This window comes from Syngnathus typhle, linkage group LG5, assembly GCF_033458585.1.
Source record: "Syngnathus typhle isolate RoL2023-S1 ecotype Sweden linkage group LG5, RoL_Styp_1.0, whole genome shotgun sequence".
In the NCBI taxonomy this organism is placed as follows: domain Eukaryota; kingdom Metazoa; phylum Chordata; class Actinopteri; order Syngnathiformes; family Syngnathidae; genus Syngnathus; species Syngnathus typhle.
The window spans coordinates 7,347,751-7,374,866 of NC_083742.1; the positions used below are offsets into that span (position 1 = coordinate 7,347,751).

The 27,116-nt window shown below is 44.1% G+C and overlaps 1 protein-coding gene across 4 annotated transcripts; it reads right to left on the reverse strand.

The window, feature by feature from the left end:
- Positions 1-210: 210 nt before the first annotated feature.
- Positions 211-26,206, reverse strand: kat6a (K(lysine) acetyltransferase 6A). 4 transcript variants are annotated; one of them, XM_061277708.1, is made up of 18 exons: positions 26,050-26,206; positions 23,320-24,738; positions 21,348-21,395; positions 15,169-15,277; positions 14,280-14,395; positions 13,174-13,255; positions 12,803-12,917; positions 12,349-12,668; positions 12,069-12,181; positions 11,349-11,464; positions 10,631-10,772; positions 8,501-8,662; positions 8,071-8,164; positions 7,698-7,929; positions 7,096-7,291; positions 6,340-7,011; positions 5,826-6,087; positions 211-5,733 (listed from the first exon to the last, which is right to left on the reverse strand). In XM_061277708.1, exons 2-18 carry the CDS (start codon positions 24,067-24,069, stop codon positions 2,378-2,380), a joined length of 6,885 nt encoding a protein of 2,294 aa, XP_061133692.1. In that variant the 5' UTR covers positions 24,070-24,738; positions 26,050-26,206; the 3' UTR covers positions 211-2,377. The 4 variants fall into 4 exon arrangements, with proteins under 4 accessions (XP_061133692.1, XP_061133691.1, XP_061133694.1 ...); XM_061277707.1 differs by having other exon boundaries at positions 12,803-12,923; XM_061277710.1 differs by lacking the exon at positions 21,348-21,395.
- Positions 26,207-27,116: the final 910 nt, after the last annotated feature.

Consider the following 27,116-nt stretch of genomic DNA (forward strand, 5'->3'; position numbering starts at 1 on the left):
ACATGACATCGCGATTGAAAAGTATTAGAGTATAAATGTAAAAGTTTATGGGAGACAACTTTTTTTTTTAAATTTGATTGCAATTATGGAAGACAATTTATGACTTTGTAGGCATCTGAAAGGAGTTGCTGGGGCTTCAAATTATAAATGTGCCGTATACTGTAAATTTGTACTTTTTGTAATTACCTAAAAAATGTCAAGAGAAACATGAATGGCTCAACATAATTTATTTTCATTTTATGTTAAAATGTACAGAGTTCTTTGAAAGTACTTGCTAAGAAAGGGGTGGGACCGGATAAATGGAAATACATACAGGGACAGAGAAGAGAGTTGAGGCCGCTGAGCACAGCACAGCACTCTGCACTCAGCCAAAATCTCCTCTATTTATTTTGCACTCTCTTAGCATACAACGAAACATGTACAATTCCAAAGGCTACAAAAAGGGAAGCGATATAAACAGACAGAAATATACGGAGCTTATTTTTACATGCCTCTTTAATGTAAGGAAGTCATCCTATACACACAAAGTAAAAAAAAAATGCCAAGTGACCTTTAGATATTTGTAGTCCTTTTGTTTAAAATAGCATTAATATACTACACAAAGATAGAAAAACTCTAGAGATGAGATGGAATGGAAAGGTTAAAGGCATCTTAGTCACTAAAAGTGAGAACTTTTTTTTTTATTATTTTGAATTTCTTAGTAATTATTACCCAAGAGGTGAGCTAAAAATATGTTGTGTTTTTGTCCTGAAACAGAAGTGAGGAAAAAAATGACAGTACCAATATTAATGTCAGAATTTCTTTTTATATTATAGAAAAAAATGTGTTCTCTACACAGTTTCTTTTTAGTCAAAAAGAGTCAGCTTAGGTCATAATAGAAAGCTGCCCAGTCTGATAAAATTCAGAAAGAAAACAAAGTTCAGAACAGAACAATAGACACAAAAAGTATGCAATGTCAGGTCTGTAGAAAACGAAAACGCCTCTTTTGACTTTGAATACTGGTACATGGAGCAACAAGGTGAACCGTACGTCTCACCCGCGCCATTTAAACGCCATAACCAACAAAGCTCTGACCCTGCTTTCATACGAGTGTGCCTCTATGCGTGGGCCAAGCCATGCACTACACCAGGCCTTTAGGTACACCCTTTATAAGGGCTAACTGTCTAGCGCAGTATCTCTAGAAAACAGAAGTGGAGAGAGAAAATAAAAAATTATATATATATATATATATATATATATATATATATATATATATATATATATATATATATATATATATATATATATATATATATATATATATATATATATATATATATATAAAAAAATTACAAGTTTAACTGAATACGCAGTTCTTAAGCAGACACCTCGACCTCCTTGGGTCTTTAACACTTGAGGGGAAGTCAGCAAATTGTTAACCAAATTTCCTTAAAGCAGCTCAATGGAAGTTTTGCTGTAAGTTCTGAATTCTTTAAATGCTAAAATAAAAAGTTGACATTGCACACAGACTGTCAGTGGAGTGTGGACAAGAATAGCTGAAGGTGGTACATTCCTGTGCTAGCCATCTTAAGCGAGAGCTAGCCAGTATGCGTCTATGCACGTGTTGCTTGAAAATGGGAGGTACCACAATATTTACATCTTAACTTGTCAAAGTGGTTGAAACTGGAACATAATGCTACTATTGATGGGGGAAAACAATGTTGTCTCCTCTGTGTCTGCAGTGTTTTTGGTATGATGTCGTCCATCCAGGAAGACAGAAAAATGAATAAACACCTTGAACACTGGAGGCCCCCGCTGACCAGGGAGATGTTGGGGTCTTTCTAAGGACCCAAGAGGGTGTGCCACCGATTCAGAATGCCACAAATATAAAGACTGAAGCATATTAAGAGGCCAGACTGAACACAGACACTCCAAAACAAAACAACAAAAATAAAGTTCAACATTATGTTTAAAAAAACAAGAATCCACCAACTATGTCTCTTTTTTAAGGTAAGGCTTCCTATGTCAAAAGATTGTGTGCATGGTTGAATATAATCAGATAACTGTCTTTTGCATTTGCAATCCAACAAAGTAAGATCAGGATGAATCCTGTCATGTCCTTTGCTGTGTATCTTCCTCGCCATCCTCTTTTTGCCCCCTCTTGCTCATCAAGAGGGAGAGTAGACATTTGGGCCAGTTTGCAGGGTCTGCATAGGGCTGGCCTGGTCCACGTACACACCCTGTCTATCTTATGAGAAATGGACAAAATGATTACACAGAAAAGCAGGAGACCCCCGGTTTCCATTCACCAGCACTCTTGGTGCCTTCCGCGGCACTGTAGAGTGTGAACATGATGCACATTTAAAGTACAGCAAGAATCAGCCGTGGACCCATGTCTTCATCTGCTCATGTAGGGCGACTGTTTTGGGACACCAGCATAGCTATGATGGGAGGGGCCTGTGTACATCATGTTGCCATGGTGATTTGGCTGCATAGGCTGCTGGGGGTAACCCTGCCCTCCCATCATTCCCATCTGCATTTGCATGGGATACTGAGCTGGCTGATTCATGTAAGGAGGATTACCATGGTAACCACTGTTCATCATTGGTTGGGCCATTCGGTAGCCGGCCGACATGGGATTGAGCGGCGTCATGTTCATGGAATTGTACGGGGCCGGCGTTGGCATGAGGTTTGGCATCATGCCGCGTTGAACAGCCAAGGTGCGAGGTGTGCCTTGCATGGCCACGGCCCCAGAGCTGCGTCCATAGAGCTGCTGCTGGTGCGGGGCCGGGGCTAGTTGCTGAGTGGCTTTGGACCGAATGGAAATATGGCCTTTGACAGTGGGCATTTGGCCCTGCAGTCGCTGTGTGTGGGGCGGGGGACCCAGACTGATGTTGGTGGTGGGCATGTTGCATTGCAGCTGCAGGGAGCCCAAGTTCATGGAGCCGGAGCTGAGGTTAGGTGGTGGAGTCATTGTGGGCTGGCCCTGGGAGAGGGGCGCGTGGGCAGAGGGTGCCAGCCCTGGGTTAGAGAGTGACACACTGGTGGCATAAGAGGTGACGGAAGGTGAGTGAGAGTAGGGCATGCCGTGTGGGTCCATAATGGTGTTTGTAAGCTGCTGAAGTTTGGCCAGGCTGAAAGTTGCAGAGGGTTGCGGGTACCCCCCTGTGCCAAAGTCCTGACCCATACGCTCATACAGGGTACGACCACCTCCACCGCCCCCGCTCTCAGGAATCTCCATAATCATGGGAGTGGAGCCAAAGCCATTTCCCATGCTACATTGGGACAGGGGCTGCTGCTGTTGAGGAGTGGGGGCTGAGGGTGGAGGCTGAGAGTTGGGCGCTTGCTGCTGCTGCTGAGGAGGAGGCTGCTGCGGAACCTTCTTTTGGGATGACTGCGGCTGTTGCTGATTGGTGCTGGGAGGCCTCTCAATCACACCGCAGCTCTGGGGAGACTTGATGCCACAGACAGGGGTGTTAGATGGATGAGGAGGAGGTGGGGGTTGGGGGACAGAATTGCCAACATTACTGGCTCCGGAACCACCGTTGGGACCGGGTCCAGTTTGCTGGATGAGGCTACAGCTTCCTAATCCGTGCTGAGCTCCTCCATTCCCCGTGGAAGATGTTAGAGTGGGCGTTGGCCCGAATGAGCAGCTGTTGGACTGTGAGGAGGACGGCGTGGCCGAGCTGGAAGAAGAGGCGGCAGACGAGGCCGAAGAAGCACCTGCCACAGACATTCCACCGCCATTACCCCCATTTCCCGTTGCGGTGCTTCCTCCACCCATAGTGGAGTCATAGCTGCTGGGGTTGTCATAATTCTCTGTAGTGCTTTCGATACTACCTAGGTCACTGAAGCCACTGTCGACCACCTGCTGCGAGTGGTCCGACACAGATGGGACATCCATCATAGGAGACGTCTCAATGTTCTGCTGGGATGGTGCAGACAGAGAGCTGGGATGTTCTGGGGTGATTTGTGTGTACCCACCACCAGTTCCACCTCCCGCTCCAGTGGGGCCAGGAGTCCCACCCCTTTGCCCTCCCGCTGCTGTGTCCATGATAGTCGAGGACAAGCCCGGACTGTTCACTGAACGCACAGATTGACCAGGCAATGGCGGCATTGGTGGATTATGCAAGGGGCTGCTATGTTGGGAGGCCCCACAGTCCTCTACTAATGCCAGGGCCTCCTCCTCAGTATCCCCCGTGTTGCTGTAACTCTGTAGTGTCCGACAGGCAGCGAGTGTCTCTTCACAGTCCTGGTAAGCCCCGTGGTGAGGCTCAGTCTCTTCATCCTGGGCTTCCCCTTGTGTCAGAGACTGCACTGCCTGGACCGTCTCCAAGTCGAGTTCATTGGAGTGGTGATGTGGATGATGTGAGTGATGGTGACCCAGCTCCTCTTTGAAGTCAGAGTGCTGATGAGGATGGGAGTGGCTGTGTTGGGGTTCTATCAACAGTGCTACATCTTTGTCCTCTGTCTGCAAAGGCTGCAGCTCTATGGGCTCAGAAGGAACAGACATGGCCGTAACAGTTTCCACAGCTGCGGCGGCTGCAGCAGATTCCTCCTGCTCTCTACGTCGCCTGTCCTCTTGCTGTGGATCAGCGGAGGAGGGTTGACACTTGGACTCCTGCACCTGCTCTTCAGGCACCTCCTCCTCCTCCTCCTCTTCATCCTCCTGCTTGCTGACATAATCCCGGGCCATGCTGTTCTCCATGTCTAAAAAAGCCTCTCCGCCTTGTGGTTCTTCTTTGACTGGAGGGGAGCTCGCATGGGAAGCAGGCTCTTCCTCCTCATCTTCGTCGTCCTCGTCGTCAGACTCCTGACTTTTTCGTTTCTTACTAATGTTGCTGCTACTGTTGCTTTTGTCCTCCAAGTGTCCATCACCTTCATCATCCGCATCGTGCTCCTCGCTACGCCGGCTTCCTAAACCTGGTGTGGCTGCTGCTCGCCTTGACAAATTAAGATTACCATGGCCCTGGCTCTCAAATTCCTCTTCTTCCCTTTCATCTTCCTCATCATTTTCTCCTCTTTCGCCAAGATCAACATCCTGAGGACAGAAATGTGAGGCCCTATGCCCTAAGTTGGATGAGGCAGAGGAAGCAGACAAAATGGGGCGGGGCCGTGGGCGGCTAGATTTGTTTTCCTCCCAAGTTCTATCTGCATCCTCCTCTTCCTCCTCCTCCTCCTCTTCGTCATCTTCCTCTTCTGCATCCTCTGGTTCAGAGTTGAGAGATGGCCTTGGGGCAGGTGGGGGCGGTTGACGGAGGGCAGGGTTCCTGGGTGGTCTTCCTCTCCTTTTTGGTACCTTCTGTTCCACAGGAATAGGGAGATATTCATCTTCATCTGAGTATTTTTCTTTATTCAAGATGGCTCTTGAAACACGCTTGCTGGTTCGATCCGTTGACAGTGGATGAGAATCTTTGTCCAAGTGTTGCTCCAGCAGTCTTTGCCTCTCCTGCTCTTGCCTCTCTGCTTCCTCTTGGGCACGCTGAAGATACCAGCTCCGAGGCTTCCGTCCAGGTTTCATCTTGATTTTGGGAGGTGCGGGAGCGCCACTTGCTTGGCTTTCTGCAGCAGCTCGCTGGTTGGCTCCACTTCCAGGTGGTCTTCCAGGTCCTCGTTTCTTCCAGTGCAGTGGTTTACGGCTCTTTCCCTTCGGCCAGCCTTTCTTCTTCTTGACCGGCACCTCAGGATTGGCAGCTTGATTTGCCAAAGGACGTGATGGCAATGCAGCCATAGGATTCAGCATACCAGTTAGGTCTAAAATGAGGAAAAAGGAACAGGTGTAAAACAAAGACACCCACGTACAAACGGAAAATCGTCAATGAGTCAACAAGGTTGCCTCTACTCACCATCTTCCTCTGAATCAGAGAGGTTGCAATGTCGACCCCTTTTGGGAGCAGGGTCTGACAACCTAAGTGCAGAGCGAGCGGGAGGGTAGCGGCGCAAGGGGTGGCCCAAGATTGTCTCCTCCTCCAGCCTAGGCATGGGCCTCTCGGAGTCAGAGTCGACAAAGGGTTCGTCCAAAACCTCTGTGGTTTCAGAAATGGTCTCTGTCACCACGCTGCTGTGTGGGTGGCTGCGCTGGCGAAAACGTCGCTTTCTCAATGGCTTCTGGACAAAGCAGAAAGGAAATTGAGCTTAAATTCTTCTAAATTTACAGTTTCAAATTTCTTGTCTCACACTTGCAGCTTTTATGACTTTATTTGTTGCTGTTCTGTTGTGCTCTTTTTTATCCTGAGCGAATTGTTGTTTTGTTACTTCCGTTTTTGTAGCATTGAGATTATTTTTACCAATAGTGCAGTACAAATAAATTGTATTATTATTATTGCTATTATTACTCAGAAATGAGTATTTTCTTTGTACCTTGCATTTGAGCCCCATAGCTGGCTTTGTGAGTATGGGAGGAGAGCATGTCCTGCTTTCCTCATCGTCGTCATCCTCTTCTTCTTCGCTACTATCACTGAAGCCACTCTTCCTGATGGGAGGAGACTCACACGGCCTGGAAACACCAGGAAACTGTGCCAGCCCCTCACTCGGCTCCTCCATCTGCCTCGGTTTGGGGCCTCTCTTTTTCCTCGGAGGGCGTCCTCTTTGGATCGGCGTTATGGTGGGGTGCCGGGCCATGTCTATTGTGCGAAAGCTTGCTGACTCAATTTTTCTCTCAAGTGAGAATAGGGAGACAGGGATGGCTGTCGAGCCAATTGTTCCTTCATCTGTCCTTTCATCCTCCTCGCCCTCTTCCTCCATTGCGTGGACTTTAGGTGGCCGGCCAACTCGCTGCCGATCCTTAACTGCTTTCCCCCAAGGCCAGTTTTTGGGTGGGCGACCACGGGGTCTACGTTCGCCGTTTGCTGGCAGTGGTGGACGTGCTGGCAGTGGGGCAGGTGGACAACGAATTGGAGGTGATGTTGGAGAACTTTGGCTGACAGGAAACCCGAGGAAGCCCTTTCTCTCTTCTTCCTCTTCTTCATCTTCCCTCTTCTTTGCTTGACGCATGTGCCAAGACATTGACGGTAGCTTGTGACTTGATTTGATCTATTTAAAAACAAGAAGCAACACATGTCAAGGCTGGTTCTCCCACACCAAATGGTAATTTAATCATAACTGTCAAGTGATTACCTCCTTACGGTGATCCACTGTTGGTTCTTGATCGTCCTCTTCATCTTCATCCTCATCCGCATCAGAAACCACGGTATTGGTTACAATGACAGGTGTCCAGCGGAGACACTCTGGGTCAACCTCCAGCTGCCGTGGTCGGGTCTTGAGACGAGCTATGTGGTTATTTATGAGCTTCTCTCGTCGCACCAGGACAGTCCTGACAATGCAAACGTCATTACAATCCCGCATTCAAGTTCATTGTAACGTAAATGACAAGTCCAGTAGTACTCTTCTACTCCAGAAGGTAGCCGAAGTAGTAAACCCACAAAACGTTGCTGTTTGTTTCTCTGAAAGAGTTGTTATTGTTTTTTCTATGTTTGTGAATTCCATTCCGAGCAACATAACCATTGGCTAAGTAACAACGGTATTTTTTAGCACATAGGCATAGTCAAAGGGGAATGTTTACTCTAATGATAAGATATAGACATTTATTAAATTTAACTTATGTTTGGGTGAAAGGTAAGAAATTGATACGGTCTCAAAATTTAAAGGACAATATAATTGACGTCTGGTACACTCCCACAAGTAGTGTGTCTGCATGTTTGAAGAGTCTGTGCTCTAACCTGTCTCCTCGTTGCTCAAGCATATTGAGGCTATGCAGGGTTGTTGTGATATCCTGCGGGCAAATCCCAGTCAGTTTGCTGAGCTGTCTTATTGTGATCTGCCGGTCACGGACTCTATGGAGGCACTCAAGGACCTCGCTGCGCCAATAGGCCATGTAGGATAGCCGACCGAGGTCTGAAAGAGGCTTCTCTGGTGATCCAGGCTGGCCCTCGCGTTTAGACAGCAAGTAGCCTGCAAAGAGGCAGCACAGATTGAAAAACTCATGGTGAATTACAACAACAATTCAAACACAGCGACTAGAAGTTCATCTGTCACAGGTTTGTGCCAATCATAGTTGCTTTATGTTTATGTGCAACAAGGAGAGATTATTACTGAAATCAATGAGAAAGCGCCCATAGCCCTTTCGCTGGTACTGTGGAAGAATCATGATGCATGATACGTTGTATTTCTGTTGGCAGTGTTTCTCCTGTAAAGACACAGACATAATCCATCATTAGAAAATAATAATGGTCACTTTCTGGTGCAGGGACAGCTGGGGTTGATGCGGATGTTTAAAATCACTAAATGCTGTTTTGGTAGAGCTATTGACATTTGAATGGATGGCACATGCAATGAACGACTCACAGGCAACACGGGAGTTTGCCACGAAATAAGTCATTATGCATGTGTTGTTAATTTTGTGTCTTAACAGAAATTACATGTATTACCGGTATGCAAGATTTTCCGCACAGATTGCTGTTGTGTGAAATTCACGTCGTACAAAATGTATGACAACAATGGAAAATTGAAGGGATAGTTATACCTTAGAAAAGTAGCCAACAAGGTGGCAACCTTTGTTGTCATTCTGCGTGAGGACATAGAAAAGAAAGGGCTCCACATCGTAATAGAGGGTCTTATGGTCGAGGAAAAGCTTGGCCAGCAGGCACAGGTTCTGGCAGTAGATTGTGCTCACATTCCCATCGACCTTTGGAAAGGGTTAATGAGAGCACAGATATGAGTGCGACACTCAATGAACACTATTTGAGGCAAAAGTCACATGCTGTTTCGAGTTGAATAGAACAAGTACAGGGAGGTGTTGGCATCGGGAAATGACCATAACAGTCTCAGAAGACATTGCGCGATACAAAGCGACGGAGGAGTGACAAACAGCGGTCAGATCAGGGTGACTGAGAAGTTGTGGTGGATGTGGTCAGGAAGCAGCATGATTGTGTGTGAAAGTTTGTGTCTATGTGTGCCCTGTAATTGGCTGTGTGTGAACCATTTTAGGGTGCACCCTGCCTGCTGCCTTATATCAGCTGGGATAGGATGACCCTTGTGAGGATAGAGCAGTTCGGATAATGGGTGCATGGATAACGATGTGAGAAAATATATTACTGGTAGGTGCAATCAGTAAATTGTAAATGAGGGACTTCATCAGGGGGAATTAGTGTAGGGTCTTGGACTGGCCCTGTCAATCACTGGACCTAATTCAATAGAGCATGCATTATACCTTCTGGAGAGGAGAGTGAATGAAGACCCCCGCCCAGAAATAAACACGCATTGTAGTAAAAGCCTGGAAAAGGATTTTGAATGAAGAATGCAACAGTTTTCTGAAGTCAATGGGTCACAGGCTTGATGCAATTATAGTAAGGATTATGCCACCAAATAATGAATGTTATTAATTTTAACGGGATTTACCAGTGTCTGTTCCAGTACTTTGGTACTTTTGAAATTTGTGTGGCTTCAAACAAAAGCGAGTCTTGTCCTGGGCTGTTTAACGCATCTAGATGTACCCTATTTTCCGGCCTATAAGGCGCACCTAAAAACCTAAAATCTTCTCAAAAGCCGACAGTGCGCCTTATAGTCCATTGCGCCTTATATATGGACCAAATTCCTAAATTTAAACTGGCCCAAAGCATTGTGTCATGAAATCAATCATAAGTGGCCCACTGAAGACTATGAATCATGAATCAAAAAGACTTTGGATCATTATTTTGTAATTATAAAGTAATTTGTTGCGTCTGAAGTTGAAATAAAAAAGATAAAATTGAGAATGATTTGATTTGGATTAAAAATCTGACATGATGCATTAATGGTGTGCCTTATAGTCCGGTGCGCCTTATATAAGGACAAAGTTTTAAAATGGGCCATTCATTGAAGGTGCACCTTATAGTCCGGTGCGCCTTATAGTCCGGAAAATACGGTAAATACGATAAAATAAATGTTGGACATCTGACATCCATCCATTTAGAATACCGCGTATCCTATTCAGAGTCGCTGAGTGCGGGAGCCGATTCCTGGTGACATTGGACAACATGAAAATCACACCCCAAATTGGTCGCAGGACACAGAGACAAACACAGTCAACTCCACATACACACTGTCACTGAGCGGGAATCGATCCCACACTGCCCACACTCAAGGCAGGCGAGTGTACCCCGACACCATCAGCGACTCAGGAATTGTGAACATTTGTTACATATTCATATTTTGATGTGGAACTCAAATGCCAAAGAAAGGAACTGACCATTCCAATTTTGCGTGTGTGGAATACTGTGTACGAGTTGAGAACTTACTAAAAAAACAGAGCTCAAACATAGCATTGGTATTACTTTACTAAACACTATAATTAAATGAATTATTTGGAACATGGTGTTGAAATGAATTTTGATTTAGATGCGTAGCCATTAAAGTAGCCATGACAGTCTATTCTGCACTAATGTCTTTATCTTAGTGCAAGTGATATATAACTGGGATGTTCTTAAGATTGATTAAAGAGATTGATTCAAGAGTTAATTTCTGGTCATTTGCGATCAACATCGGCAGATAATTATTTATGTGAAGGTTGAGAACATAAATAGAGGGATGTAACAGCAATGATAGTGGTACATCTCACTATAGCAGGGTCATCTCTCATCCTTCACTATGCTGACCGTCCAGTATTAATGCGTACCTCAAACACAGAAACGTCGTCTTTCCTGTAAATCTCATTAGCTGGAGGATGGAACCAGTTGCATTTCTTCATGTGCTGGTAGAGGATGCTACGGCTCTTCATGTAGCGCAGGCAGAATTCGCACAAGTACAGTTTGGGTAGTCTAAAAAAAAAAAAAAAATTCAGATGATAATTTGATCAAAAGGGTCAATATACTTTTTTAATCATTACAATACAAGCATCAGAATAGCTTTTTTTAAATCTTCCTGGGAAAGAAAGAGTACTGCATTACAAACAATGATTGTCAGAGCTCAGGAAGTAAAAAGATTAATTTTCTGCTCAATAAAAAGAAAATTTTGCAAAAGTCTATACCTACCGTATTTTCCGCACCGTAAGGCGCACTTAAAGAAGACATAATATCATGGAAAATCCATTTTTTTGCTTTTATCATTCATTTTATTGTGCACTTGGAAGTGTAATCTATCCCTTCAGATGTTCCAGAGATACTATTATGATCTGTTTGGGCCTATTTTTTTATTCCGTTCAGTTTCAGTACACATTTTGTACATTGAATTACCGCCAAGCCCTCAATCCAACGCAAGTTGCAATTAGATTCTGCTTTCATTAGAATTCTTTTAGAAGTCAGTATCGATACAAAACTGAAGAACCCAACAGGAAAAACATTTAAAAAAAAAAAAAAAATCAGGGAACTGCAAACACATTTAAATATTTTGCACACCTGCTGTACTCTTGCGGGTAGGGAGAAGAATACCATGTTTGGATGTCAAATTTTCCAAATTCAATGACTGATGGACATCGCATCTGAGGATCTGGTGGGCCTGTAACCCCAACTTTCTGTGAGGGGTGACCAAAGTAGAGGAAAGAAGTGAAGAAAAGGTTAAATCCAGCATGAACACGATGCTGTATGTGCACAAAATACACAGATTATACCAGTGCAATATTGAACTTCCGGGCAATTTTGGATTTAAAGGCAATGGGAAGACAAAAGGCATTCCTTTATCGATCGATGCCCAACAGGAGACTCACTGTCATTAAAACTACACGACACATTTGATTGGCAATGCCCAAAACCAGCAATAAATATATTTTCGTGTCCTGGCTGCTGCTGATCCTATCCTTTTTATCTTTACATCATTAAAAATAAATCAGTGCACACCCAGCCCTAACCCTAATCAAGATTGGGAATTTAATTTGTGAATTGTGATATCAATCAAAATCATTGCGTTTTTCATTTTTCAATAATCGCCCAGCCTTAACGCCCATGTATCTCTTGACAACACGTTACTCCAGAAAGAACAGACTGCACATGAATGCGTACGTTCCTCAATTGGTCGTCCCATCGTATGCTTCATCTAGTCTCCAGTTATCCTGTCTCTGGTATTCATTCAATATTTCGTATTCTACATTTCTTATTTTGGCTCATCGAGTGGATGGGTACCTGTAACGCAAGCTCCTGGATGTGTCTGAACAACTCAATGTCTTTTTCTGTTAGATTTTCATGGCCAGGAAATCTGTCGTCTTCATCGCGCCAGTCGCTGCCTTCTTGATTGTCTGATGGTGACATAAAAAAAGTATAAATATGAAAAGTTAAAAACTCCATAAGGGAGACACATAAACAAGCCTTTGACTCTTCCTTACAACTCAAGAAAACTCCTCACTGTAACAATAAACTTTGGGTGCTGAAAAAATATTTCATGCCAACTAAATAGTCAACATACCCGCCCTGTCGTCTCCATCTCCCTTGCTGCGATTGGCTTTCTTTCTGATGCGACACTGGTCCGAGTAGTCTACCACTTCCTGGCGTGCCTTGCGACCCTCAGGCGACGGTGTAAAAAATTTTGTGAGCGCATCGATTAATCCCTTGGTCTTGTTGTTGAAGCGAAGGCTGCTTTGTGTCAGGTCGTCACCATCCCGCATCGAGAAAAGTAATCGGTCATCACCAGGGTAACCTTCGCAAGACGAGCTGGAGGAGGAATTGGCCGAGGCCGAGCGCTTCCGCCGAGCGCGACCACCTAGTTTTTTGAAGGGCCGCCCCGGCCTGGGTAGATATGAATGAATGAAGTGTCTAATTACAATTTTTGTCATTCGATAACAAGCACACAGTATATAGTGAATGATAAAGTATTTGACATAAAAATGTTGACACGTGTTCTCTCCAGAATATTTCCATACCTGTTCCTGGGTCGTCCAAGTGGTGCATTATAGCGCCGTTTAATTTGTGCTGCCTTTTCATGTAAAAGATTCTTTCCCTTTTTCCTCGGTTGGCAGATTTGACAAATCCACATGCCTGAGTCAAAAACAAGAAAGCAGATAGAGCATATATAACTTGTTTACACTTAGGTTGAGAAACAGAAAGAAACAGCCAAACACATAAAACATTATGACCGTGATCTGGATTGAATGTGCATGTATCTTGAAATGAAACTCTCACCTACTCTTTGAGGCAGATTAGATGAATGATTGACTTTAGGGGGGGGGGGGGGGCTGTAAAGATGCAATAGAGCCACAGGTACAAAGTTAAGGAGGTAGTTTTGTTTATTTACCTTTTGGCATCCGCGTGAGGGGAGGATCACAACACTCCATGTGGAAGCCCCGGTCACATGAATCACAAAATAACATATTGTCCTGATGACAGAGACACAAACATGCATTGATGATTCAAATTCACATGTCATTTAGACAGCAGAGCCCAATTAAATTAATAACATTAATTATTAGTTATTTGTTTTTTCCTACAAATCGGTATAAGCCTAAGCCAGTAATTCCTAAACACTGGACGATTACGGCAAAGTAAAATGACAGGCAAAACAATTAAATGGTCTTCCAAGGCATCGTATAACTGTGCATTCACCTGTTGTCAAAGCAAATTTGTGACTAAATTGATACAAGCAATTTACACATACATAGCTGTTTAATTTATATTAAAGTGGGTTTTGATTTTACTTTTAGACAAATATAGGAAAGACTTAAATAGGCCAACAGATCAAAGTTTAATTCATTTCAAAGTATGCCCACAAAAGCACACTGCACATCTGTTATACTCGGTGGGCGTAACATGTCAAATAAATAATAGATGAAAACTTTTAAAAGTTTACAAGCTTTGCCATTCTTTGCAGCTCCCGGCAATTTTTTGGGGAAGCCGAGTTGGCAAAATGGCTCTTTTGATAATAAAGGTTGCAGACCCCTGGTCTAGGGTAAGTTGCATGCAAATTGTTTATTCTTAGGTTGTACATGATGATCAGACCATTCTTATGACAAATTATGCAGAAATTGAGGCCATTTCAGAGGGTTCACATACTTCCCTGACCTAAGAAGTTTTTTGTTACTGAATCAACGTGAATGCTAGTTCATTATTCAATTGCATCGGATAGCTAACAAATAACAGTTTAGCTTCATTCGTTAATTTTTTTTTCTTCTTTTTGATTCACCAACCTAATGCATGATTAATAAAAATGGAAAATAATAAGTGCCTCATTTTGTCTTTGATTTACAGTGATCTACTTCATACATCTGAATAACAATGATGGTCAAAAATAGCACAATATCCAAATATGCACTATGTCTACCGCTATCTGGCTCTTAAACAAAGAACAGAGGCTTCACTGGCACTGTTCGTTTGCCACTTTGCCATATTTGCTCATCCACTCACCGCATTCTTTCCTTGATCCTGACAGCTGCTGCAGGTTTTGCATTCAATGCACTGCCACCACAGTGCCTTAACTCTCAGCGTGAGCTCTGGGGAGAACTTGAGACAGGACGGGTGGCCTGCAGACAGGTAAAAGCACATGCACAAAACACGTTTGTCATTGTCTTGACTTGTGGCTGTTGAATGACAGTGGTGACCCATTTAAATCGTTATAGAAGGTGCGCGGGCAAAGCATTTGGAACTGAAACATTCTCCAATTGCTTAATAAATCCAATGTGCCCGCACAACATCCAAACAAATGACATTCTGCCGGAGCAGATTAATGGGATGAGGTGGTGGTGATGTGTTTGTGTCTGGGGGGTGGGGGTGTAACACTATCTCCCTGCATTAACTTGACAGAATATTGTGTACCAGCATTTGTCACGGACAAAATGTACATTTGGTTACACCAATGATCCTTAACCACCAAAAAATATTTCATTTTGAAATGACTGGATTTTAATGTCGCATGAGATACCAGTGACCAGCACCAGTATCATACCTCGCTATTTCAGGATCAAAAAAAGGGCCAGCTCGTTAATTCTGTCTTAAAGACGAGTATGCATGCGCAAAAGCCGACCAGCATCCAGACTGGCAAGTTGTGAATATTAAATCCTCAAGCTAGCAAATTGAGTAAAATAAACAGACTTATGTGGGAAGTTTTTTTTTCAGTGGCGGAAACTAGTAAGTAAGAGTAAAAGTAAAAGTAAAAAGTAAGTGCCTTGAGAGTGTCATACTCGGAGGCTAACCATATTGCAAAGGCTAAAAAGATATTCAATGTTGCTGAAAAAAATTGATTTGCATCTATTGTCCTAATACACACACACACACACACACACACGCGCCTACTCACCACTATTGCCACAGTCCGCACAGGAGATGAGCTCCTCAGGTTTCTTATCGCGATTCTGCTCCTTGGTCCCCAAACAGAAGCTGCAGATGGGGATAGGCTCTGCCACCGGCTAGACGGAAAGAAGGGGGCAAAGTAAATACAGTAGGTAAACGTTATGGGTGAAACAAAGGGATCTTGTGTGCCCAACATGGATAAGTGTAGCTCTGAGTTTAAGAACACTGATGATTGCTCTGATAAGTGAGCTTGTATCTAGAACTTTCACAATCATGACTTTTTGCTCAATAAATAAAATAGACGTGAGCTTTTTCCTTACTGGATAAATTGTCATTTACATCCCTGGTTGATAATATTTGGAATTTAATCAATTCAATATTGTTAGAGAAAATTGCTTTTGACCAAAAATCGATTCAGAATTGTCCCCCAAAAACAGAATCCAATCTAATCAGCGGGAAATGGAAGACTCCCACGCCCTTTTATGTAATGTCAGAAACGCTGCAATTGTGGGTCAAGGTCTTTGTGAAACAAAAACTGTCGCTCTGTTGTTGCATAAGCCTTCCATTATTGACTTGTAGTACAATGTGTCCTACACGTGCCATCAATCATACCAGAACTGTTTGAAGTGACCTTATCTATATGTATTATCGACAAACACATGACAAGCCATAGAGACTTCTACCAGCATTAATATGGCGCCTCAGAAAGTGCACTCTGTTGCATTACAGACCAAAACTCAAGATACTTATCCTCTTGGAGTGCATGTGTGCCAGCGCTTAGTGGACCTACAAATCTCAAGACGACAGATCATGTGATTAAGATTAGTGATCATGATCAATTTCAGGTAGAGTACGGTGACCTGCTGTAAGCATATTTAGTCGATCAGGGGTTGCGGAAATTTCCGTGACAGCACCCTAACTGTGTTTTTTCTGCTATTCTGATTGCAAAACGAAGTAGTAAAAAGAAAGTAACATGTTTTTCTGCTGTTCTGATTGCAAAATGAAGTAGTAAAAAGAAAGTCACAGTAAAACAAAGGAAACCCAACCTAACATGTAGGTAAATGGAAAATGCCCATCCGAGGTCAGCAAAACGAACGTCAACTGTGATTTGGCTTCATCCTCCAAAGATGAGACAATTTTGCCAAAAGAACATCATCAATCTTTTTTTTCTCAAAACAGAACTACAATAGATTCAACAATTCAACAAATAAGGAAGCTGCAGAGGGTGGCATCGTGGTGCAATGGTTAGCACATCCACCTCACAATTCAGAGGCGCAGAGTTTGATTCTGGCACCAGCCTACCTGTGTAAAGTTTGCATGTTTCCTCCAAGTATTACAGTGAATTAAAAAAAAAAAAAACATGTACGATAGACTGATTGAGCACTCAAAAGTAATGATTGCGTGGGCACATTGCAAAGAGGACGTGGAAGCATACAATTATTTACGAGCGTGACTTTTTCTGTCTTCTCTGCTGTATTTTTAGCAAGTGTAGAAAATCAGAACAGGTTCCCCTCTCTCCAAGCAAAGTTAAGAGGTCAAGAATAAAGTGACATTACTTTTTTGTTAGAAAGGTTTGAAAAAGCAAAAATAAAACCCTTGTTTTGGTTTTCTGTATTTTACACAAAGTAATAGGGCAACAAGTGTAACTTCAGGGATAGTCCGGCATGCATTATTTGTTTTTGCATCGATGCATGGGATGGGAAACGTCGCTTCTACTTACAACCGTTTTTACTAACAAACCCGATTGCGGAACCAATTAAGTTTCTAAGTAGAGGTACCACTGCACTATACACATTTTTACACATAAGCCCAATGGAATCAAGTAATGTAGCTGGCATTTGACATTATATGTCTATTATAAGCTGTCAACTTGTGTTGGACAGGTAGTCCTTGATTCAATTTCGGCAATATCAAGTGAAAAACTGAGCCAAATGGATACTCCTCACAACTTTTGCCAGTAAGCTACATTAACTGGTGTACTCGGACTGGAACTCCTACCTCGGCAAGCAACCAAAAGGCGGTTAGGTCTAACCAGCCACGCATGGAAGCTTTTGGACAGTGCTCGGCCACGGACCATAATTAGCCCACCGCCAATTATATCTAGATGAGATTGGTGAGAAAGTGATAATCAGCGATGTCACAATATTCAAAGTGTTAAAAGTGCCTTGGTATTGTGGTCTTGCCTTGGTATAAAATAATGAGCCGTTCTGCGTTCAGTATGTTGCGACGCAGTGTTGCTACCGCACACTACTTCCTTATTACCTCTATACTGAATACAGCCACCTGATTAGCCGTACAACCGACGTGACTAATCGTCCACATCACAAGAAAAAGACCGATAATTGGCTGGCTGGCTCATGTGACCAAAAGGCAGTGCTTTGAATGTGGAAGTAATGTTAACAAAACACTGGTAGTGCTGGTGGTATATAAATAACTAGATAATTTAAAACGTGTACATAATTACAGAGTAAAGAATCAACACGATTTGCATGCACATTGATCAACACTTCAAATGCACCACACAATGCCCGGTCCAAGTGTCACTTTACGATCTAACAGGTGAGAGGGGTCTCTCACGCTGGCATATATGGCCCTGACGCACTGTTGTCTGGCCGGTAAAGGCTGCCAATGGACTTGTTCTTATGCAAACCGTGCGCTTTAGCTATAGTTACATCCCCGCTGATACCAATAAGACATTTTTAGTAGGAAAAGCTGGGTCTGCCTGATGAAAACCTAATTGTGGCTTGTAATAGGAATGTTGGGAAAATATTGGCCCAGGGCCAAGTTTACTTGCAGACATCTATTTAAAGATCATCTAAACACTTTCAAGTGCTCACCAATAGCTTCTTGAGGCCCACTCTGTCATACTGTCTATGTGCAGAGAATACAAAACAGAGGTGGCCTGGTTTTCTTTGTATGCAACTGGCCGTTGTTATCCTATGAGAGGACAGCATATTGTGAGACCAAAGAGAGGGAACAATGGTGAGAGGAAGAATGGGGAAATAAAAAGCAAAACAAGAACAAGAGGAAAGCAGTCATGTTGTCCTTGTCTTGTATCAAGTCAAGGACCTCATTAAAATGGGGACCCAATCTCAGCAACCCTCCAACACACCTCTCTCATGGCTGTACTCAGAACACAAGCTCGTTGTTACAGCACACGATTTACAAGTGGATACAACAAAACTGTAGAGTATTTGATGGTTTCAATTATAACATATTCAATTATGTTTTCAGAATTTGCTGCGGGCCAATAAAAACTGGCCGTAGTTTGGCCGTAGACACCCCTGGTCTACAGTGATCCTCAAATGCAACGTCCAAACATGACAGCCATTGTTTCTTTCTTTTCACTATTCAGAGGTAATTTCCTAGACAAGCGGTACAGAAAATGGATGGATGGATGGATGGATGGATGGATGGATGGATGGATGGATGGATGGATGGATGGATGGATGGATGGATGGATGGATGGATGGATGTGACAGTATGGTCATTGTCCATCTATTTTTCTTAGAGCGCATATGAACTGTATACATGTCATCATGTCCCAATGATATTCTGAGCTAATTTCTTTATGAATCTGGTAGGGTCACCCATAGCAACCATATTTTAGGTGAGGAACGGTTCAAAAACCCTAATGACAACAAAATGTTGCAGAAAATAACAATATTTTCAGTTATTTTCTGTTGCCCCTTATGGAGCCAGGCCTGAAGGTGAGGTTCAAAGGCGATTGCCTGGTGGCCAGGTCTACATCCATGGAGACCGGCCGGGCACAGCCCAAGAAGCCAATGTGAGTAACATAGACTGAGCACCATTCAGGTCAGGTGCTGTGTGACCTGGGGAGCAGACAAAGGCGGGACCACCAGCTACATAGATTTGCTGGAGGGACTGCTACCACTCGACTAGGTAAGGAACCCAAGCTGGTGTGCGAGGTTGAGAGGTTCCAAGTCATCATAGTCGTACTAACCTTGACAGAGCTTGGGCTCTGGTTCTAGTTCTCTCAAGAAGGGTTGGAACCCCTTCCACTCTGGAGCCGCACATAGTGCAAGGCGCCAAAAACGTGTGGGCATTTCAATCAAAATAATACATGTGCAAACATCTGCTTTTATTTTGAGAAAACAATAACCAAACCAGTAACTGTATCAGTTTCGAAAAGGTTGGTGAGTCCAGCATCCATCCCTCTCTGAATTGCATGCGATATTGCTTAATAGTTGTTTTTTTAATCACTAAACAATACCAAATAAACAACAATAATTGGTTAATCAAAAATAAACGGCAAAAAAATTGGTTATCTAATACACTTTAACGCAAAATTAAATTCTATACAATTATTTTATTAATGATCGAGTAATCAATGGAATAACAGATTATAAAAATATTTAATGTGACATTCCTGCTCTTTTGCTTAAAAATCAAGACAAAGCATAGACACAGAGCTAAATAACTGAACCAAATGGAGCAGGGCTGGCTGCTCCCAAGCATCCCTTCCACAGCTGTGCACCACATTGACTCCATTTGGGAGGTGGTGAAGTTATCCCATATGCAAGGCCTTGCAAAGCTGCATTTCCCATAACAAATGTCATTCATGTCACCGTTGTCATACAGCTATAGCTAACTGCTCTCCCTGGACTCAGAATAATGTTGTTTCTATACTGTGGACTTCCAACCAGCTGCCTCTGGTTCTCCTGTCTGTGATGTCTGAAGGGATTGCCAAGGAAGCACAGTATAATTACACCTAACTGCACGTTTGTCATGTTGCAAAAACTTTTTTTTCCCCCTTCTCTTATAATGATGGGCAAAAGGTTTCCTTAGGTGCAACCAAATCACTAATTTTGTTCTCTTTCATATTGAGCTATTGTTGCCCAGATCAAACAAACTTAAAGTAGTACAGGATTTTTTTTTTCCCTCTCTGCATAATTAAAGTTTTGAATTGTATGGGCAAAACAATCCCGGTTCACTTGCAATGAGACGGTTGAGGCATGTTTACATTGACGCTTTGAAGAGTTGTCAAAATATAACGGGACAATGGCTATGGGTAAAGGATGTGACTATCATCGATTTCTACAAACCTGACCTATTAATGCGCTAATCAAGACTACATTAATTAGGGAAATCATTTTATGAAAAGTCTATATGGACGCATCTTCTTTGCTTAGGGGACAATCAATGCATACATCAGTTTGATACTTGCATATAATCCGCTCACTGAGACTTGCAATATCTATGTTCTTGTTTAGTGTGCAGTGGGTTCAGATATTAATCAAATGAAGCACTAAGAGTAATCGCGTCGGACTGTTTTACCCAAAATATAAGTGTAAGGTGTGACCAAAGAGTGCCACCGTTCCCACTTAAAAGTAAAAAACGTGTTTTTACTAAATGAACTAGTAGAATAGCAGAGCAGCAGTTGCATTTAACGTGGTACGCAAATTACATTAGAGCAATTTTGCAGTTTTGTTATTAATTAAGTTAATGTCATTTGTTTACATTAGGAAAAATTTATGGTACCCAATTTAGTATTGTGCGAAACTAAAACTGTTTCCCAAAACCTTTTCTGGCATGATGGGAGGAGGGAAAAAAACCACTAAATTTCTGCTTGGAAATTTAATCTACTCCAATGCATATTCAACTGAAAAACATCAACAATACACTTGATAGTTGGTATTTTCTTGGCACCCAACTGAGCCTTTTTTGTCAACATTCCTGTGTAGTGAATCCAAACCAGTAAATGGTTCCATCCTCCCGGCAAAAGCACTAACTACTCTCATGTGACTAATGCCATTGTGTAGCTGGGATGTGTGTAGAAGAGAAGGAAAAAAAAAAAAAAAAAAGTGGCGGGAAGTATTGAAGGCATATAATCAATGTCTGAGTGTTGCTGTGCTTCAGTCAAACACGGCAAATGATGTCTTAACCTTGAGTAAGCCGGTGCAATGTGCTCATGGGATCAGATTGGGGGCGGGGTGTCCAATAAGTGGAATTGATTATGCAAGATAAGTATATCAATTAGTGTTCATAATAAACAATGAAGGCGAATGTAACTCCTTTATCAGCGCTAACAACCTGAACCAAGCAAAAGCCGCAGAGAAAACAAAATAGCCAATCCGGTTACATGGTCAGTGGCACTTTTGGAGGGAAGCCACTGCTTGTGTGTGTGTGTGTGTGTTTGCAAGTGGCTTTTTCACACGTCCTCACCGTGACACTGCACGTCGACATCGAGAACTCTGGTTCACCCCACTCCAGCTGTTGGGAAGAGGGCAATCGGAGGGCAGGGAGATCGCTCTTGTCTATTATGACGGGATGAACATCATGCACACTACTATGTAATCACACAGCTCCACTCACAAAGGCTCGGCTTCAAAACCCATCCCACCTAATGGCCAAAGCTTCATACTGCTAACGGGTGCTCAGGGAGGCAATGAGGTTTGGAGTCTATATATCCATGACCCCTGGTTGACTTCGATCCCCGTTCACCTCCCCCTTCATGACCTGGCAATGGCACCGTATTAGGATGGGGGGAGTGGGGTGGTGGGGACAGCGAGACGAGTATGGGATCTCGCTGAATAGTGCACTCTGACAAACATAAGAGAATTGAGTACGCAAATCTCACAAATGGGGTCAGAGCTGGTGCTTAGCAATTTGTCTTGATTTCTTTCCCCCTTCTGCAACTTCACTCGAAGCCTCTCTTGCTCACGCCTCTTCTCCTGGAGAAATCATAACTGTAGGCGATCATGCAAGGCAATGATGCGCCACTGGAAGGCTATGAAAACTGGAGGGAGATCATGCAGAGGCCTTTGTTTGTTGCACACACTGTTTCCAAGCAGTCAGCTCATGCTGTCTACCAATACGTACACACAAATCTAACATAATAAACATCACAGATAGCTACAAGCTCCAGCATAAATAACAGAGCAATCTTAAAACAAGAAACTTCAAAGGCCAGACAAAACAATAGATTCCCCATATTCCTGCCAAAATGTTCTTTCTTTTCTTGACGCATCTAATTTTGATCACTCTGTATAATATCTAAACTCAATTTGTGAATACACAATTTAACTATAAATCATGAAAAGCGATTGATTTGGTAGGTCATCTTTCAAATGATGGTTAGTGGGGCAGCAAGGAAATCAGATACTGAGTCAGACATGGTTGATCTCTGGTCATCTTAGGAAGTGTATCATTCGCAGCTAAGCGGGTCACCATGTTTTACAGAGCTCATGAGTGCATCCCACTCTCTTGGCTGACTCTTTTTTTGTGCCGGCATGCAGCTTTCAAGAAAGCTGGGTGCTTGCAAAGGCACGTCCACTTCCAAAAAGGGCACAGATAAAGACCCGAGTCAGTCAAAACAGTAGCAGGGAGCAGTCTAAGTCCTTCAAGATCTGCTGTGTGCACCAGTTAGCAGGTGACAGACCACAAAGCAAGTTGGAGGGAAAAATGTGAAAAGTCTGCAAAACTTTGTTTCGGGCATACAGTACCTCGGAATGTTCTCATAACTCCATATACGTGGCCCTTACAGGCAGAGGTTTGTAACTGCTCTCTCTGTCTCTGATCAGGTTACAAAAGTGGGTGTGTTCCCGCTCTCCTCTGTCGCCTGCATGTCTGCCTCTCCCGCTCGACAGCGCGTTCTGCCTCTCTTGCTTTCTTCTCACTCCACGGCTCTGCCCCCCTCGCTCTCTCTTTCAGAGGTTTGTGGTTTGCATCAGCCAGTCTCATATGGCACCACTATGCACTACAACATTCTCTTTTGCTCGACTGCGTGGTCCTCCCGTTTGCTTTGCCCGTGCTATGTCCAGACGGAGAACATTGGTGCAGACGGTCCATACTGGCTGGGGGCCATGTGACTTCCTCCCCCCGTTGACCTCTGCTAACAAATGACCCACCAGACGTCTGACAAAGTAGCAACAACACACTTCTATCGTTTGCGCAGACAGTAAGCAACAAAACTTCAAACCACATGCTTTTTTTTTTTTTTTTACTGGCATTCATATAGTTCCAGATAGTTGTAAACCTTGGCAAAATAAATGCCAGGTAAGACAGAGTGGAGTACAAATGTATATTCTGGTGTTTTACTGTCCAGTGTGCTCAGGAGCTGACATGAAAAATGAGTGTCACAGTATTTGTGTTTGTAAGTGTGTGCTTCATGTATTGAAAACGGTTGCAATCTTACCTTGTCCTTCTCATGAGGCAGCAGGCGGACAGGGGGAAGTGATTCCAGGGATACCATGCCAGTGCCGTCATTGTGGGAGCTGCTGCGGCTGATGAACTGAAAGAGTGGACCCTGCTTTGCCACACGTCCATGGGCCACCGCCCTTTTGAGGGCCACCCTTAGCTGCTGGTGGAAGATGCCAGGCCCCATGGAGCCGCTGCCTGACAGGTAGGCTGCCACATCAGCCTGACACTTGAGAAAGCGCTCAATGTTTCTCAAGCAGGAGCCACCTGGTTCGTGGAGGCCCTCCAGTGCCCGCTTGATCAACTTGTTCCAGTCAAGTCCAGGTCTCTTTCCCAAATGGCTTTGGAAGCTTGGACCACTGCTGCCACCGCCGCTGCCACCGCCGCTGCCACCGCCGCTGCCACCGCCGCTGCCACCGCCGCTGCCACCGCCGCTGCCACCTCCGCTGCCACCTCCGCTGCCACCTCCGCCTCCAGAGCTGCCACTCCCTTTGGACTTGGGAAGAGCCACACGTCCAGGGTTCTCAGGATCCTTGTAAGAGTTGAGACCTTTGTTGGTAACCTTAAGGATGGTCCCATCTTTGACGCTCAGTTCTAACTGTTCCAGAATAGTCTTGCGGTCCAGGCCATGGGACATAGAGACAGCATTGCAAATGCGCTCCTCAGACGGTCGCTGCTTCTGTTTCTTGACCTTCTTGATGGCTTCTAGGATCCACTGGGTGTATGTGGGGTTGGCCAGTTTCACCATGACTGCAGTCTCTCAGGGCGCGGTGGCCCTGGGGCCTTCCAACAATCACCAAACAAAAAAAATGTGAACTACGAGCCAAAGACACCTGGCCTGCGCCGAAGCGGCGCCCACTCCTTTGCGTCTCGTGCTTTTTTCTCCGCAGTTTACTATCCCTTGTCCTGGGGCCGCACAGAGACTCCCGCTGAAGTCGCGTATCCACAACGCGGTAGTAAGCAGCTGACCATAGCACAAGCCCCAAAACCAACCACCCAGTAAAATCAGGCCCACCCACTTGTACCAGAGGCTGGTATTAATGTAGGAGAAGTTTTCTTCAACAAAATGTAACAAACAAACAAACAAACAAAAAAAGAACAATATAATAAGGCTGTAATCGCAACTAACCAGTTAGTTTACAGTCACTGGTAAGGTAACCAAACTGTCATTGTGAGTTAGAAAAATTGGCCATGTTCCCCAAGACATGTGTTTTCATGTTAGATTGACAAACGTCTATGTGGGTGTTTGTGATGTATTGTAGTTCTTTCAATTCCCTTGCCTCCACGATATCTTGCCCCCTCTTATCCTTTTTTCCTTTCACTGTTTTTCAACTCCAGCAGTCTGGGCTTCTCAACACCAGGACGGAGTAGATTGGGCTGATCACCCTCATGTCTATTGCACTTTGGCAGCACCACCCTGTAAGACAAAACGTGCAGTCAAAAACACATTTAAATAGAGCATCAATTCATACAGACATATGGGCAACGCAAAGAAGGAAACAAATAAACCAACAGTGGTACACCAGGAACTAACATAGGTATATAAACAGTCTTCCTTGCACTGCTGACAATGACTTCGAGTAACATGGCCAATCCCAAATGTTTCAGAAAGCTAAAATTCTTCATCACATTTTCAATTGTTCCTGTATTTAACACTACCAGCACCTACAAAAAGAAGTAATAACCACACAATCTATAGATGCTATTTTACCCTGTAGAAGCAAATAATAAAAAGTGGCATCAAGTATTTATAAAACGTGCAATATAAAGCTGACCATCTGCTTATTTTGTTCGGGAACCAAAATACAGTGCAGTCAAAACATACAGTTAGCAAACATTAGCTGAGAGGCTAAGTTAAAAAAAAATAAAAAATAATCAAAGCTTGGTCACTTTCCCGCATTGCTCAAGTGTTTCCTGGTGTTTTGTTTACTTTCACTGGTACATGAAGCAGCCAAGTGTGTGACAACAAGGCTTCCCGCGAAATGCTGTTGTTTAGCAAGCTAACGTTAACAGCTAGCCAGTGTGCTAACGTTACGACTGTGTTACTAACGTTACTCGTCAAGTCAAAACGTAAACAGCGACAAACACACGGCTAGCATGTTAGAACAGCAGTCCAAAATAAGCTATCTCCTTCTTTTCTAACCACAACAACGGCATCGCGACAACCACGGCCAATAACCTCAATTTGAATGTCGTTCTCTTATTAACGTAAGATCGCGGCCTTGTATCGGGCACAATGCAACTTGCGGACGGTCATATCAGCCAGCGGCCAAGTGCAGGAATTAAGGCAAACATCGTGCACCGTTTCTCATTGAACGGCCCGCGGTTTTCAAGCTTCGCCGCGTGAGAGGATCCACTGACCGCTTCCAGTCTCAACGCGCGATCCCCACCTCGCTGACGTCCGACGTCCGCCCTCCGCCACCAGCCTCCCTCCCACGTACTAACACTCCGCCAGCCTGTAGTGCGGCGAAGACAAGGCCGCTGGAGCCCAGCGGCTAGGCCTCGACTCCCCCTCTCTGTTCCCCCCACCCCGCCCACCCTCCTCAGCGCCCATCAGCCCTCCGTACCCCTCTCTCCTTCCTCTCGAGGTCCCCCTGAAAAGCTCGCGCTCCGGTTCTGGTTTGCGAGGGGGTGGGGGGTAGTGGGGCGGGGGGGCAAATCTCCGATCGAGATACGCTGTTTACAAAAGACCGCGGAGCCCCTCCGTCCCGTTTATGCTGTTACTCACCGGAATTCCGTGTCGATCCGCCGGGGGAAGGGTTCCAAAACCGCGCAGAACGGAGACAACAACAAGCCTGAAAACGCAGCCAGAGACCAGAGGCTCTCGAGCCGACGCCATCTTTGAGTGAAACGGAGCACGGCGGTGGGGGAGGGGTAACACTGAACCGTCAGGCTGGGCCAAGGGACCGTCTGCATGGTGCGAGGCGAACATCCAGGGGAAGGAACATTCACAGCAAGACGGTGGGGGCGGCGGCGCGCGCTGTTGCTATGAGAGGGCTACGGATATTGCCTGGGCACGTGAAATGGAAGAAAGGGACAGATGGTGGTGGTGGTGGTGGTGGTCTAGGGGGGGACAAACAGTTGAGGTAATCTCACAGTCTCTGTTGTGCCACAGCCGCACTGGAGATGATTCAAGGGAACGTCTGCATTTTTCTTCGCGGTTGCAGGGGGATCAAATCAAATCAATGCCAATGAGCATGCGTTTAACGGTAGAGGGTATTTAAAGATCAGAGTGAGACCAGAGAAAGATTGACAAATGTATTCAATCCAGAAATGATCCAAATTGTAAGAGTTATCTACATTGCACGACATGGGAAAGTATGTCATCCATCCCCTCGCTCTGCAGAATACTGTAGTCCGCTGATGTACAATGTCGATTACCCAACACAATATGGTTTTTCCACTGAAGAAACAATTATGTTAACTGTCTTATTCATTAAATGACAGGCTGTTTCATGTTTAATTAGAAACGTGTACCGTAAATGTTCACGTTCAAGGTATGCAAGAAAAAATCTACATCAGAATCCCTCCCAAGAGAATATGATAAATATAACAAAATGTGATGTAAAATAATCATCATCTCGGCCCCGCTTTCCTGTGTGGCATTAGCATGTTCTTCCCATGTTCACCTGTGCTTTTCCTTCCATATTCCAAAACAAAAACATTCGTGCGAGATGATTGATTTCAGGGGATGATGCGATTGTTATTTTTATTTTAAATTACTGGACAGACTGTAGCACTTATGGTTTCCTCTAGATTGCTGTTTATTGTGATAATAATAAACAGATATAATAA